Here is a 16,754-nt window from a genome sequence, read left to right on the forward strand (position 1 = left end):
GGGATTGGATGGCAGAGGGGAAGAAGCTGTTCCTGAATCACTGAGTGTGTGCCTTCAGGCTTCTGTACCTCCTACCTAATGGTAACAGTGAGAAAAGGGCATGTCCTGGGTGCTGGAGGCCCTTAATGATGGACGTTGCCTTTCTGAGACACCGCTCCCTGAAGATATCCTGGGTGCTTTGTAGGCTAGTACCTAAGATGGAGCTGATTCTCCCCACTGATTATCAGATCCTTCGATATCTTTACTGGGCAACAATCTGTTAGTAGTAGAAAGTAAAGTCAAAGTAAAGTGCCAGTGAGAGTAAGAATAGGATGCTTTGCAGGTGAATGCGTGGCTGAGGAACTGGTGCAGTGGGCAGGGGTTCAGGTTTATGGATCATTGAGATCTCTTCAGGAGAAGGTACAAATTTGAAAAAAGTGAATACAGGACTGAAGGTGTTATATTTGAATATGTGTAGTTTATGGATTAAGGTAGATGAATTTGTAGCACAGTTACAGACTGCCATGTATGACATTGCGGGCATCACTAAATGGTGTCTGAAAGAAGATTATAGTGGGGAACTTAATAGAAACATAGAAACATAGAAAACCTACAGCACAATATAGGCCCTTCGGCCCAGAAAGTTGTGCCGAACATGTCCCTACCTTAGAAATTACTAGGGTTACCTATAGCCCTCTATTTTTCTAAGTTCCATGTACCTATCCAAAAGTCTCTTAAAAGACCCTATCGTATCCGCCTCCACCACCGTTGCCATCAGCCCATTCCACGCACTCACCACTCTCTGAGTAAAAAACTTACCCCTGACATCTCCTCTGTACCTACTCCCCAGCACATTAAACCTCTTGTGGCAACCATTTCAGCCCTTGGAAAAAGCCTCTGACTATCTACACGATCAATGCCTCTCATCATCTTATACACCTCTATCAGGTCACCTCTCATCCTCTGTCACTCAAAGGAGAAAAGGCCGAGTTCACTCAACCTATTCTCATAAGGCATGCTCCCCAATCCAGGCAACATCCTTGTAAATCTCCTCTGCACCCTTTCTATGGCTTCCACATCCTTGAGGCGACCAGAATTGAGTACAGTACTCCAAGTGGGGTCTGACCAGGGTCCTATATAGCTGCAACATTATCTCTCAGCTCCTAAATTCAATTCCACGATTAATGAAGGCCAATACACCGTATGCCTTCTTAACCACAGAGTCAATCTACGCAGCTGCTTTGAGCGTCCTATGGACTCGGACCCCAAGATCACTCTGATCCTCCACACTGCCAAGAGTCTTGCCATTATATTCTGCCATCATATTTGACCTACCAAAATGAACCACTTCACACTTATCTGGGTTGAACTCCATCTGCCACTTCTCAGCCAAGTTTTGCATCCTATCAATGTTCCGCTGTAACCTCTGACAGTCCTCCACACTATCCACAACACCTCCAACCAAGAATACACATTGTATTGAAAGGACAGGCAGGTAGGCAGAGGGGGTAGGGTGGCTACTTTGGTAAAAAATCAGATCATTAGGAAGAGGTGACATAGGATCAGAAGGTGTAGAATCGTTGTGGTAGAGCTAAGGAACTGCAAGGGTAAAAAGGCCCTGATGGGATTTATATACAGATCCCCAAATAGTGGTCTACAAATTACCATGGGAGATAGAAAATGCATGTCAAAAGTGCAACGTTACCATAGTCATGAGGGATTTCAACATGCAGGTAGATTGGGAAAATCAGGTCGGTGCTGGATCCCAAGAGGGGAATTTTCTAGAATGCCTATGATATGGTTTTTTAGAGCAGCTTGTGTTTCAGTTCACTAGGGATTCAGCTGTTCTGGAATGAATGTTGTGCAGTGAACCAGAATTGATTAGAGAGCTTCAGGTAAAGGAACTCCTAGGAGATAGTGATCACAATATGATAGAATTCACCTTGGTATTTGAGATGGAGAAGCTAAAGTCAGATATATCAGTATTACAGTGGTGTAAAGGGAATTACAGAGGCATGAGAGAGAAGCTGGCCTAAATTGATTGGAAGGGAACATTGGCAGCGATGTCAGGCCGGAGCCAGCCCAACCGCCATCGCCGATGCAATCACCACTGGTGCTATGTAGATCACAGCAACGGACTCGACCACCTGATAGACTTGACCTGTAAATATACTTGTTGTAATGATTGTCAGTCATTTCACCTCGCGGGACTCTTTTTTAAAAAAAGGAGGGGTGAATGTGGTAAACCATATATATATATATGTATGTTGTAACTGGGTTAACTGTCTGGACACGCCCCTCTGCTGACTGCCCCTGTGGCTCCTCCCACAGAGTCCTGTATAAAGGTGTTTCACCTTGCCCGTCTCCCTCAGTCCGGGGGCAGACCCTCACCGTGGAGGTCGTATTGTACAGCGAATAAAAGGCTTTCAGTATTTTACCAACCTCAGTCGTTTGGAGTTATTGAAGGTGCTTCAGTTTCTCCGGCATTTTGTGCGTGTAACCCAATCATTAAATATATTTATATACAATGGAGAGCTGTTTAAAAGTATATGATGTATAAAATGGGTAATCAATAAAAGTAAGTTGTAACTAAGACCCAGTTTGGTTGCACAGTTTGTCTTCTGTTGCACATTGTTTGTCAGCCTTTATTTTTAATAAATTCTTTTGTATTTCTTTATTTTCCTGTAAGTGCCTGCAAGAAAATAAATTTCACGGTAATATATGGCGGCATACATATACTCTATTGGCTATGAATATTAATTAGACTGATATCCGTGGCACGTGATCAGACCCCCTCCCCATGAGAAATGGAATGTATTAAAAGACACGGAAATGTAAAATGTTTTGAGGGAAGATATGTCAGTAGAGCGGGGAGTATTTTTGTTGAGGAATTTTATTTTTAAAGTGCGGCTGAGGGCCGGCGGGGTCAGAGGTCGGGGGAAGATGGCGGAGCGGGTGCTGACTGAGGAGCTGCTTCAGCGACTGGAGATAGCGGATGGGGGGATCGATAGCGCTGAGTTGGCCCGGGACCTCGGTGTCGACCACCAGCTGGTGGTGGGCGCTGTCAAAAGTCTGCAGACTCTGGACGATGTGAGTGAGCTTGGGAGCGGGAGTAGGGAGGCCGGCCCTTTGCCTCCAGCGCTGACGGTCATTCACCCACGAGAGAGGGAGAGAGCGTGTGGATTCCCCTCGCTGGGCGGGAAGGGGGATGAGGATTCCCCGTTAGGGGGTGGAGGTGAGGTGAAATCCTGCTCCGGGTGAGGATGAGGATAAGGTTGGCGGTGAAATTCCCCGCTGTGCTCGGGTGAGGGTGGGATGGCAGCTCTGGGTTAGGTTGGGTTTGTGTGTCCCCTGCTCTGGGGCGGGGTTGGGGCTAGTTATGTTGCTTGTTTGTAGTTTTCTGTTAAGTGACTACATTGATGGGGTGAGGTGTTAGCTGTCTCAGAGTGGGATGAATTTGCAGTCTGGATAGTGCCACTCATGGTGTAGCACCCTGTTCTGGGGAAGTGGGTGGTTGGTTAGTTCTGGAGGTTTGGCAACTGGTGAGGGGCGTCTGGGAAAAGAGTAGGTCCTTCGACCCACAATGTTGCACTGAACTAATTAAGCTAATGATGCCTCATTACACTAATCCCCTCTGCCTACAGAAGTTCCACATCCTGACATTGTCTGTATATGTACCACTTAAACACACAGAAACATAGAAAACCTACAGCACAATACAGGCCCTTTGTCCCACAAAGCTGTGCTGAACATGTCCATGCCTGAGAAATTATCTAGGGTTACCTATAGCCCTCTATTTTTCCCAGCTCCTTATACCAGACTATCATACTTGCCTCTACCACCATCCCTGCTATTTCAATTCAGGCACCCACCACTTTGCACATCTTTTTTGAGTTTTCCTCCCTCACTGTAAGTGCACATCCTCTTGTATTGGATATTTCAATAGTGAATACAATAAATAATATTCCTCTCCCCTCCCCTTTCTCTCTTTTTTCCATTCCTCATTCTGACTCCAGTCTTACTTCTTCTCCTCACCTGCATATCACGTCCTTCTGATGCCCTTTTTCTCCTTCCCTTTGTCGCATGGTCCACTCTCCTCTCCTTTCAGATTCCTCCTTTGTCAGTCCTGTACCCTTTCCACCTATTACTTCCTAGCTTCTCCATCGCACTCACCTTGCACCCCCACACCTAGCCTCACCTATCACCTGACAGTTTGTACTCCTTCCTGTACCTCACCTTCTCATTCTGGCATCTTATTCCTTTCCATAGATGCTGCTCAACCTGCCATGTTCCTCCATCATTTTATATGTGTTACTCTGGATTTCCATCATCTGCAGAATCTCTTTGGTTGTCGAAAATCAATAATAACCGTCTACTCCATCTATGCCTCTCATAATTGTGTAAATTTCTATCAGGTCTCCTCTTAGCCTCTGCTGCTTCTAGTTTGTCCAGCTGAGAAAAAGTCTTTCTGCAATGTTGAAAGGTGATGAAGGGGAGTATGTATCTAGTGGTAGAAACAGGCTGAGTGTCATACCACAGACTCCGTTAGAAACTGCTTCACAACTGGAGCCTTTGATGGTGCTTGATTAAAGATCAAAATTTAAAAGTAAGCTTTATTTGTCACATGTACATCAAAACATACAGTTTTGCATCAAAGACCAACAGTTCAAGGTTGTGCTGGGGGCAGCATGCAAGTGTTGCCATGTCTCTTGTGTGTGCCATAATAATGTGCCCGCAACTTGCCAACCCTTACTAATCCGTACGTCTTTTTAATGTGGGAGGACACCCACCTGGTCATGAGGAGAACACACAAACTCCTTGCAGATCGTGGTAGGACATTGATGAACATTAATGCAGCAAAAAATGTTGGATGCCTGTTCCTCTGCAGGTGATTGAGGCTGAGCAAAGATCCCATAAGCATTGGGAGCTGACTGAGGAAGGGAAAGACATTGTGCAGAATGGCAGCCATGAAGCTCGAGTCTTTGATGCCATTCCACCTAATGGAATTCTTCAGAGTGAACTAATGGTGAGCTTGTTATTCTGATTTCTGTACCTTTTTGCCTGCCTTGACTAATATTGGTCCAATCTCTTCATAGCCAATATGCTTTCAGTAGCATTATTTAGAAAGTATTAAATATAATTTCCACTGTAATATTGTTCTCCTTTTCCACAGAAACTCTCAAGTGGAAAAGTGGGGTTCAGCAAGGCCATGTCTAGTAAATGGATCCGTATTGACAAGAAAGCAGAAGGTGGACCTCGAATCTTTAGGGCTGTAAGTGGACTCCAGATTTCCATTGTTTAATATGTGCAAGTTTATACCTGAACTCAGCAGTTCAGGGAACATTTCTTTTAAAAATGTAGTGGTAACAAGAGCTATTCATAGAATTAAGGCACAGATATATTTGGGGTAGCTACTGAACAATGAATTGTCCTTTGATCACCCCAACAACTTAACTTTTTTTCAAATACTTATTAACTGCTCAGTGCTTCCATCAGTGTCTGCCCTGTTTAAAATTTGCCCCAATTTCAATTGTTTTTCTATTTTGGTGTATGTACAGAGGATTTTGTCCCTTTTTGTGTTTAAACCTAATTGCTTACCAACATCTTTTACGCATTCCATTGATCGTAGAGTTATACAGCACCGAGACAGGCCCTTTGGTCTGATTCAGCCATGCCAACCAAGGTCCCCACCTAAACTAATCGCATTTGATCAAATTTGGTCTGCGACCTGCAAAACCTTTCCAATGTGCTGATCCATGTCTTATAAATACGGTTAGTTTATCTGCCTCAATTACTTTCACTGGCAGCTTGTTTAATGTATACATGATCCTCTGATTGAAGAAATTACCGCTCACGTTCCTTTTAACTCTTTCCCCACTCACCTTAGATATATGCCCTCTAGTTCCCCTTTCCCTGGGAAAAAGACTGTGCTTTACCCCCATCTGTGCCCCTCATGATTTTATACATCTCTATAAGATCATACCTCAGTCTGTTAGATTCCAAGGAATAAAGTCCTAGATTACCCAACCTCACCCTATAACTCGGGCAACATTCTTGTCAATCTTTTTGGGACTTCCAGCTTATGGGGGTCTTTTCTATAACAGGGAGACCAAAACTTTACACAATCGTTCAGGGCAGCCTCATCTGGTACAGCTACAACATGTAGTACACATCACCAACAAAGCTCAGATGACCTGGTTACTGCTTTTCCAGGTGCTCCCTTGTTACTCCCTATTGAACTGACTGACTGTATCTCCTGACAGTCCAGATGAAGGCTCTCAGCCTGAAATGTCTACTGTCCATTTCCCTCATCAGGTGCTGCCTGACCATCTCAGTTCCTTCAGTTTGTTTTTTGCCCACTGACTTGTCTGTGTGCACCTATTCTATTTAATGATGGCATTTTCATACCAGGCCGTAATGATCAAATTGTACTTCTAACCTTGCTCGAATTTACACTATGAAATTTATTTGTCCATTAATTAAACTATTCAACTACGTTGGGTAGCTATGCCATTAACAGATTTGGACAAAAGCGGACCTCATCCAAGCACTGGGAGGAATATTGTACCGCACACAAAGTGCCCAAAGAACTCAGCAAGTTCATCCCCCTTCCTTTCCACCCCTGATGAAGGGTCTTGGCTTGAAAAATTGGCTGTCTGTTTATTTCCCTCCGTAGATGCTGCCTGATCTGCTGAGTTCCTCTACATTTTGTGTGCATTGCTCAAGATTTCTGGCATCTGAGAATCTCTTGTGCTTAGGGATATTATACCAACTCTAGGACTTCTTGAGTTTTCCTAGCAGACGTCTACTTTTCAAGATCACTATTAAGCCATTTATTCCCTTTGACAGAAGTGGAGTAGCAATTTAGTTCAAAACCAAAGGTTTTCTACTTAAAGCCATTTTTTCTGGATTGCACAAATGGTCTGTTCAAGTCACAATCTATTCATGATTACCTCTGTTGGAGTTTTTTTTAAACCAAGCTCACTCAGGCATATCTCCGTATTTACTTTATAAACTTTCTAAACCATGTGATTCAATTAAATGCAATAATGATGCATAACTTTTAATCTATTTCACAGCAACTGTTGCCTTGCCGAGGTACTATTAATCCTGCTGTGAAATATGACTTATTCAGCAGCAAAGGTGATATGAAAAAATTGTTCTGAGTAACCAATCCTGTTCAGATCGAGTGATACAGCATAGAGAAAGACCATTTGGCCAACTTGTCCATGCTGACCAATCCAATTTGCCTGTACTTGTCCCATGAGTCTATAAAACTTCCTTCACAGTTCAAAATTAATTTATTATCAAAGTACATATATGTCACCATATCTGTTCATTTTCTTGGGAGCATTCGTAGTAAATATAAAGTAAATAAAGTAGTAAATAAAAAATACATTGAAAAACCAAACAACAAGATGGACAAAAGAGTGCAAACAACCAGTGTGCAAAAGAGAACAAAGTGCAAATATAAAAAGGAAAAAACAAACAAAATAATGATAAGTAAATAAGCAATAACTATTGAGAACATAAGATGAAAAGTCCTTGCAAGTGTGTCCATAGGTTGTGGAAAGAGTGTTGTGGTGAGTGAAGCTGAGTGAAGTTATCCCCTCTGTTTCAAAAGCCTGATAGTTGATGGGGAATAACTGTTCCTGAACAGGTCCTGAGGCTGCTGTACATCCTTTCTGATGCCAGCGGCGAGAAGAGAGCATGGCATGGATGGTAGAGGTCCTTGGTCGATTCTGATTTCTTGTGACAGTGCTCTTCAGAGATAGGCTCAATGGTGGGGAGGGCTTTACCCATGATGGACTGGGCCATATCTACTACTTTTTTTGGCTTTTCCATTCAAGGGAAATGGCGTTGTCATACCAGGCCGTAATGCAATCAGTCAGTATACTCTCCACCACATATCTGTCGAAATTTATCAGAGTTTTAGATGACAAGCAAATCTTTGCAAATTTCTAAGAAAGTAGAGGCTTCTTTGTAATGGCACTTGCGTGCTAGATCCAGGACAGGTCCTCTGAAATGATAACGCCATGGAATTTAAAGTTGTTGACCCTCTCCACCTCTGATCCCCTGATGAGGACTGGGTCATGGACCTCTGTTTCATCCTCCTGTAGTCAATAAGCTCTCTTTGGTTTTGCTTAGCCTCACAGTCTCTTAGCCATGCACCTGTCTAAATATATTTTATGTTTCATAACTGTATGATGCTGAAAGATATTTGGACACTTCCAGCTAAGTTGATCCTTTAAGTACCATGTCCTTCTTTTCTGAGATGTACGTTGTATCTCTCCTTTCCTGGACAGATGGATCATATTGAAGATTCTGTCAAAGTGAAGCTGCTGCTGGTGCAGGAGGGAAAAGACAGTGTCTTGGAGGAGAAGGAGAAGAATGAACTCAAAAAGAGGAAGCTGCTCAGCGAGGTGTAAGTCTTCTTATTTAGAGATACAGCATGGTAACAGGCCCAACAAGCCCATGCCATCCAACTAAACCCATGTGACTAATAACCTATTAACCTGTATGTTGTTGGAAACCAGCACACCGTTTTTTTTAACATGCTGCAAATTTCCTCTCAACCTATGTTTTCACAGGTTCGTTTATTATCAACGTATACAACTCTGAAATTCTTCTCCAGACAGCCATGACACCAAGAAATATAAGAATGACAGCACGATCATTCACCCCCAAATCCCTCTTCCCTGCACAAAAAATGAACAAAAATGGAACAGGCGCATCGACCCCCAAATCCCCCTTCCCTGCACACGCAAAAAAGAGAAAGATCAGGTGAAAAACACAGAGTATAAGTAACTATAACACTGAAAAAAAAACAGTCTGTAGTCCAAGTCCATGTCCAAAACACATAAAACCTGGGTAACATTCTCTTGGCACAGTGGTGGGTCTTTCCATCCAGTGATTTTCTAGTTCTTATCAGCACACTTTTCCTTCTATATCTATCCTTGCTTTGGGTGTAGATGTATGATCAGTATGTTCACCGATAACACTAAGATTGGTTGAATTGTTGACTGTGTGGATGGCAGACTTAGGCTACAGGGTGATATTGTGTGGCAAAATCGCTGTAAAACTTCAGATTTTGAACCAGATGAAATGAGGTGATGTATTTTGGGAATACAGATGAGATCAGGACATGGACCATGGTGAGGTCTGTGTTAGTATTCTGGAACAGAGGGACTTCTACTGCTTGTAAGACACATTTCTAGAACAGAGGTGGAAGCTATGAACATTGCTGGTTGTGAGTTCGATTCAAACCCTAAACAGCTGCAAAGAAATTTCTATTTTTTCTCCATTAATGGTATTTTCAAAAAAGGCAAACATCCTGTAAATTATTTGTAAACTCTCCACATTTCATGAACCAAAGCATCAAAATTTTCTAATGTGTAAAAGCAAAAGCAGTTTATGAGCTTTCAAAATATGTTTTGCTTTTCAGTTCTTTACCACATAACTGATAGCTTCTCATTGCACACATGACATCCAGGATTAAAAAGTTTTGAGCTCATTACCTAGCCTGGCATGCTATTCCTGTACAGAACAAGGGCTGTAAGGAGTAATGTTACAAAATGTGACACCACCTGAGTCCCTATCTTGCTTTTCAGGTGAGCACGAGAAAACAGAACAAAATGTCCGTGGCTGATATTTATCCCTTAACGACCATTACTACAGCAGGGTATCTGATCACTGATTACCAACACATTTCCATTAATGGGAGCCTGCTGTGAGCAAATTGCAAACGTCTAGCAGCATTGATTACATTTCAAGATGTACTGCATGGCTGTAAAACATTCTTAGGTGGAGAAAAAGGACTATATATTTTTCTAACATTCAAAATGATGGAGGAACTCAGCAGGCCAGGCAGCATCTATGGAGGGAATAAATGTTGACATTTCAAGCCAAGACGTCCTGATGAAGGGTCTGGGCTGGAAATGTTGACTGTTTATTCCTCTCCTTAGATGCTGCCTGACCTGCTGAGTTCCTCCAGTGTTTCATGTGTGTTGCTCTGGATTTCCAGGAACTACAAAACCTATTGTGTTTATATATTTGTCTGTACTCCTTGAGCATTCCTCCAGTAGGGGCTCCATCCCTGACAAAAGAACACATTGAATAATTGATGGTGGGAGTGGGGGCAGAGAGGAAGGAGAAATAGTGGAATATCTTGATGGGGAAAAAGAAGAGAAGAAATGAGGGACTTGGAAATTGAAAATGTGAGAAGCTGTCATACAAGCTGTTTTCTGGAGATGGCAGATGTCATATTGTAGCCTTTCTCCACCTGTGTCAGTAGATTAGAAAATGCAACCTGTTTGTTCCCTTCCTTGAACATAAACAAATTCTACTTTTTAAAAGAAGTACAGAATTACAGAAAAATGAACTATCTGAAAGTGTGTTTGAATCCTTTTCTTTCAAAAGGAAATACAATAAATGATTTAATGGGATGAAGTACAAGGCAGTGGGAAAGATAGGGCAAGTTAGATATAATCTTTAGATATCCAACCGCAACCAGTCACGATTGACTTGAGGCAGCCACCAATTAAGTTTCTAAGCATTCTGGGAACATGAAAACATAGAGCCCATTGAGACTTCTTGCCATTCCAACTTGGCTGATTTACTAATCCTCTCAATCCTATTCCTGCATTTTCCCTGTATCCTTTAATCAAGAACCTATCAACTTCCTTAAATATAGCCAATGACTTGGGGGCTGCACAGCTGTCTGTGGCACTGAATTACACTGATTCAGCACCTTTTGGCTTCGGAAGTTTTGCCATATCTCTGTTCTATGTGGAAATCCCTCCATTCTGAAGGTGTGTGTTATGGTCCTGGACTCCCCCACTATAAGAAATATCCTCTGCACATCCATTCTATCTAAGTCTTTCAATATTTGTTGGATTTCTATGAAATTCTCCTGCTCTTTCACCCCCGCCTTCCCATTCTTCCAAACTCCAGTATCAGACCCAAAGCCATCAATTACGCCTGACCTATTAACCCTTTCATTCCTGGGATCATTTCATGAGCCTCCTTTGGACCCCCTCCAAAGCCAGCACATCTTTCCTTAGATAAGGGGCCCACAACCACGTTCAATACTCCCAAGTGCGGTCTGACCAATGCCGTATAAAGCCTCAGCATTACATCCTTGCTTTTGTATTCTAGTCATCTCGAAATCAATGCTAACATTGAATTCGCCTTCCTTACCATGGACTCATCCTGAAACCTAACCTTCAGGGAATCCTGAACAAGAACTCCCAAGTCCCTTTGTATGTCTGATTTTTGAATTTTCTCCCCATTTAGAAAATATTCCACGCCTTTATTCCTTCTACCAAAATACACAACCACACACTTCCCTACCACTTTGCTACCACCATTTGCCACTTTGCCCATTTTCCCAATCTGTCTAACTCCTACTGCAGGCTCCCTGCTTCCTCAATGCTATCTGGCCCTCCACCTACCTTCGTATCATCAGCAAATGTGGCCACAAAGCCATCATTGCTTTATCCAAATCACAATCTTTTCAGCTCCCTCTTTAAGAACTGTGGTGTAGTCTATTTGGTCCAGCTGACTTATCTGCTTTCGGACCTTTCAGCCACCAAAGCACTTCCGTAGTATTAGCAGAACACTCATTTCTACTCCCGACACTCTCACGTTTCTGGCATTCTGCTAGTCTTCCACAGTGAAGACTTGTGCAAAATACTTAATAAGTTCGTCCACCATTCCTTTGTCCCCCATTACTACCTCTCCAGCATCATTTTCCAGCAGCCTAATATCTACTCCTGTCTCTCTTTTACTATATCTTCATATTTCGCCTCTTTGCTCTTTATGGCTTTTTTATTTGCCTTATCACAAATGAGAAATTCTGCAGATGCTGGAAATCCAAGCAAAACACACGAAATGCTGGAGGAACTCAGCAGGCTGGACAGCATCTATGGAAAAGAGTACAGTCAATGTTCTGGGCCACGACCCTTCATTAGTCCTGAATGTTGACTGTACTCTCCCATAGATGCTGCCTGGCCTGCTGAGTTCCTCCAGCATTTTGTGTGTGTTATTCGCCATAAGTTTTTTTCAAAGGTACATTTAATGTCGGAAATGTATGCAATATACATTCTGAAATGCTTTTTCTTTGCAACCATCCACGAATACAGGAATGTCCGCAAAGAATGAATGACAGGTAAATGTTAGAACCCCAAAGTCACCTCCCATCTCCTCTCTCTCCTGAGTGTAAGCAGCAGTAAGCAACAATCCCCCCCACCAACAAAAAAAAGCATCAGCACCCTCCACTGAGCAGTCAAGCGTAAGCAAGGCAACAGCAAAGACACAGACTTGCAGTACTCCAAAGACTACTTGTTCACCCAGCATTCGACATGCCACTTGTTCTCTCTCTCCCTAATAAGGGAGAAAGAGTTGTCTCCATTTCACAGCAAGGTGGGAGACATAACAAACAACTCGCTGGTTTACAATGTTAAAAGTCTGTTGTGATGCTTTTTCCGAGCTCTGTGCCCAAAGATCCGGGTCTCTGGGCACACAGCTTAGATCTTCTATCTCCTACAATACACCGATCTGCTCGCACACCAACCTCCGATTCCCCCCCTACCCCGTCTCCAGAGTCATGAAATCTCGGTCCTTCGAAGGTGAGCGGAGCTCTTAGGCTGTGCCTTTGGCATGCCAGTTGTGAAACCCTGAGAGCGTGTCCCATTCCCACAAAGAACCGTAGTCAGCATGTTACTCCAGGTCAGGGTCTTCAAAAGAGAAAGGGAAAAATAGAGATACTAAAGATGGAAATAGAGTTGTTTCCGAAGATGCAAGCGAAGGAGTTGCTGTTAGGCACCATTAACCCTCCTCCTAAGTTTGGTTTTAAAATCTTGCCAATCCTCTACCTTCCCAATAATTTTTACTTTTTGCTCTTTTTGCTTTTACGTTTTTCTTTGACTTCCCTTGTCAGTCACGGTTGTCTTATCCTCCCTTCAGAATACCTCTTCATCTTTGGGTTGTATCTTTTCTGCTCTTTCTGAATTGCTCTCAGAAACTCCAGCTATTGCTGTCCTTCCATCATCTCTGCCAGTGTCCCCTTCCAATTAACTCCTCTCGCAGGCCACTGTAGTTTCTTTTACTCCACTGTAACACTGATACATCCAATTTTAGTTTCTCTTTCTCAAACTACAGGATAAATTCTATCATATTATGATCACTCCCTCCTAAGGTTTACTTTACCTTAAGCTCCTTCATCAAATGTGGTTCATTAAATAACACACAAATCCAGAATTGCCTTTCCCATAATGGGGCTCAACTACAAGCTGCTCTAAAAAGTGAGCTTGTAGGCAGTCTACAGATTCCTTCTCTTAGGATCTAGCACCAAGCTGGTTTCCCCAATCTACCTGCATATTGAAATTCCCCATGACTATCGTAACATTGCCCCTTTTAAATGCCTTTTCTATCTCATATTGTAATTTGTACTTCATATTCTGGATACTGTATATATCTCCTATCAGTGTCTTTTTACCCTTGCAGTTTCTTAACTCCTCTCATAAGGACTCATGTCAGGTCTTTCTAAGGATTTAACCATATAACAATTACAGCACGGAAACAGGCCATCTCGGCCCTTGTAGTCCGTGCCCAATGCTTACTCTCACCTAGTCCCACCGACCTGCACTCAACCCATAACCCTCCATTCCTTTCCTGTCCATATAGCTCTCCAATTTAACTTGTTGACATCTTTCCCATAATTTGGTGACCAAAACTGTATGCAATACTCCAAATTTGGCATTACCAATGCCTTGTACAATTTCAACATTACATCCCAACTCCTATACTCAATGCTCTGATTTATAAAGGCCAGCATACCAAAAGCTTTCTTCACCACCCTATCCACATGAGATTCCACCTTCAGAGAACTATGCACCATTATTCCTAGATCCCTCTGTTCTACTGCATTCTTCAATGCCCTACCATTTACGATGTATGTCCTATTTTGATTAGTCCTACCAAAATGTAGCACCTCACATTTTTCAGCATTAAACTCCATCTGCTATCTTTCAGCTCACTCTTCTAACTGGCCTAAATCTCTCCGCAAGCTTTGAAAACCTACTTCATTATCCACAACTCCACCTATATTAGTATCATCTGCATACTTACTAATCCAGTTTACCACCCCATCATCCAGATCATTAATGTGTATGACAAACAACATTGGATTTGATTTCATTTTTTTTTACCGAGAGCCATCCCTGCCTGTCCTTTTGATACAGTGTGTATCCTCTTAGTGTGCCTCATGCACTTTATGTAACATTAGCTGACACTTTTCCTGTCTTTTAACTTGCTGCATGTTGAAGACTCGCGTTTCCCTTCTGAGCTTGTTGGCTTTGGTGATAGGTGTGTCTTGTACTGAATGTTTTAAGAAGTTCTCACATGATCAAAGCTTTTTGACATGATAAATGAGCTTTGCATGATAATGGAACAATTTTATGCATAATGTTTCAATTATACACCCAAGAGCCCCCTCATAGATGCATGAAGAAGCTGTGAGTGAAGCAGGTAGTGGTCACAGAATAACAACTTGGAAATATATAGAGCCAGCAGGAATGTTTTCCTCAGCAGTGCTTTAGTCAACAGTGATATCCAACTTCTAAATGCCCATGCTAAATGGAAAATCTGTGCTCCTGACATGGTGCTTTTCTGTCCTGAGTTAGAGAGTTGTTAGTTCAGAAGCTGCTCTGATGAGGACACAAGGCTGATGCTTGGATTATTACCAATGCTAGTTTTGGATGACATGTTAACTGAGGTGCCAGTCGCCTTTTGAGTAGTCATAAAAGCTACCATGTGCTTTGTTAAGGGATTCTGCTTGGTATTCTGACCAGTGATTAGTTTTAAAATAAACTTCAAAGTATGTAACTCTCGGTTCGGCTAGCGGCTTAACTTAAGAAATCTTTGGGTGGATGCTGCGCAACATGTCCCCTGTTACAAATCGGTACCACAAAATAACAAACAGTACACAATATGCAATTAAATGATTGAGCTTTATAATGCTTAATTTGACTATATGGCGAGTAAAGAAAACGAATAAAAGGGCTCATTCTCATGAAACAGTCTAATGTGCGGCGTTGGAGCTCACTGATAAGCCAGTCGTCTACCATCGACCTCCTCCTTGTCGCTGATCTTCGGACCCTTGTGACCCTTGTTCCAAGTCCACTCTGTCCAGCGGTCTACCAACTCTCTCCATTCTCATCACCTCTCCCTGGCAAAAAAAACACAAATTCCTGGCTCCCAGAACAACATCCTGCTCATTGGCTAACATGCCCCGTTATCTCTAGTCATAACCCAAACATTGCTGCTACAGAGAAACCATTACCTTAGCAGTGGAACGTTACAGAGAAGCCATTACATTAGCAGTGAAACCTTACAGCGTGTTACAGTACATTTTCTGATCGTTGTAGCATTAGTGTCGGAGTTTTATGTGGATAAATATTTTTGCAACATTGATGTAAATAGTGCACTATAGGGCACATCTGAGGTCATGAGGTCAGGTTTATTTTCAAGTTTAAGTGAAAGTGAGAGATAAATGCAAGTTGTCTTGTTCCTTTTATTTCTTTCTCCTCTTCAGCTTGGCTGGTGGAATGGTGGGGGTCACCTACGTTGTTGTAACTGTATTGCTATGCTTTCTTGCAGGACTGTGAAGACCTATTGGATCACTAAAGGAAGTTCATTCAGCACTAAAGTGGTCAAACAAGACACTGATCTCACTCCAGAGATGATAGCCAAGTAAGATCTCAGAAATGTCAAATAGGATTCTTCCATTCACAATAAATACATATTCAGAACATTGTAACAAAAGCAGAAACCTATTTTATTACAGATTGTCAGCAGAGAATAAATCAGGTGATGGGAATGTAACACAGATTTACGTACCTTGAAGCTGAAGCCATATTGACTTGCACGTCTCTGTTTCTCTGTATCCCTTGCACGGAGCAGGGCCTTTGAGCCACACCTCCCAGCAACCCCTGATATAACCCTAGCCTAATCACAGGACAATTTACAATGATCAATTAACCTACTAAATTGTATGTCTTTGGATGGTGGGAGGAAACCAGAGCACCCAGAGGAAACTCATGCGATCACGGGCGAATGTATATACTCCTTACAGACAGTGGCGTGAATTGAATTTGGATCGCTGGTACCGTAAAGCGTTGTGATAAGCACTGTGATACTGTGCTGCCATAGGTCTTACTGTGACAGGCTCCAGTGTGGATAAACCGGGCAGTTACAAAACTGCACATGGCAAGTATTGGAACATATTTGAATAGCTTTTTTCCACATTCTCTTTCCGTCATCTTTTTTTCCCCTTGAGACTTAAGTTTCCATAAATGAATTGAACACAGCTATGACTGGATGTTGATCCTTGCTGGAAAATGCATTGTGTTGGACAAGAAGATACCAGGTCATCAGTGGATGATCATGGTAACTTTTCACAAGTGGATACCGGGTTTTATTGGGCCAGTGATTACTGATTGGGATTTGATTCCCAGTGCTGTCTGTAAGGAGTTTGTATGTTCTCCCCATGACCACATGGGTTTTCTCTGGCTGCTCTGGTTTCCTCTCACATTCCAAATGCATATGGATTAGTAAGTTATAGGCATGGTATGTTTGCGCTGGAGGCGTGACAACACTTGCGGTCCATGTTGGTCATTGACGCGAGCAATATATTCACTGTATGTTTCAATGTATGTGTGACAAATAAAGCAAATCTTTTAATGGGCTGGAAAAACTTTGACTTTATTAGTTCT

The 16,754-nt window shown here is 42.4% G+C and overlaps 1 protein-coding gene across 1 annotated transcript in view; it reads left to right on the plus strand.

Moving 5' to 3' along the window:
• Window positions 1–2,905: 2,905 nt before the first annotated feature.
• farsa (phenylalanyl-tRNA synthetase subunit alpha) overlaps window positions 2,906–16,754 on the plus strand; it is a 59,218-nt gene continuing 45,369 nt past the window's right edge. Inside the window, exons 1-5 of the mRNA XM_063035695.1 lie at window positions 2,906–3,069; window positions 4,868–5,005; window positions 5,153–5,251; window positions 8,286–8,404; window positions 15,640–15,732. Of these exons, the coding sequence (XP_062891765.1) occupies window positions 2,923–3,069; window positions 4,868–5,005; window positions 5,153–5,251; window positions 8,286–8,404; window positions 15,640–15,732 (596 nt within the window). The 5' untranslated portion in view covers window positions 2,906–2,922. The remainder of the gene's footprint in view (window positions 3,070–4,867; window positions 5,006–5,152; window positions 5,252–8,285; window positions 8,405–15,639; window positions 15,733–16,754) is intronic.

This window comes from Mobula hypostoma, chromosome 29 (assembly GCF_963921235.1).
Source record: "Mobula hypostoma chromosome 29, sMobHyp1.1, whole genome shotgun sequence".
Taxonomy (NCBI): Eukaryota; Metazoa; Chordata; class Chondrichthyes; order Myliobatiformes; family Myliobatidae; genus Mobula; species Mobula hypostoma.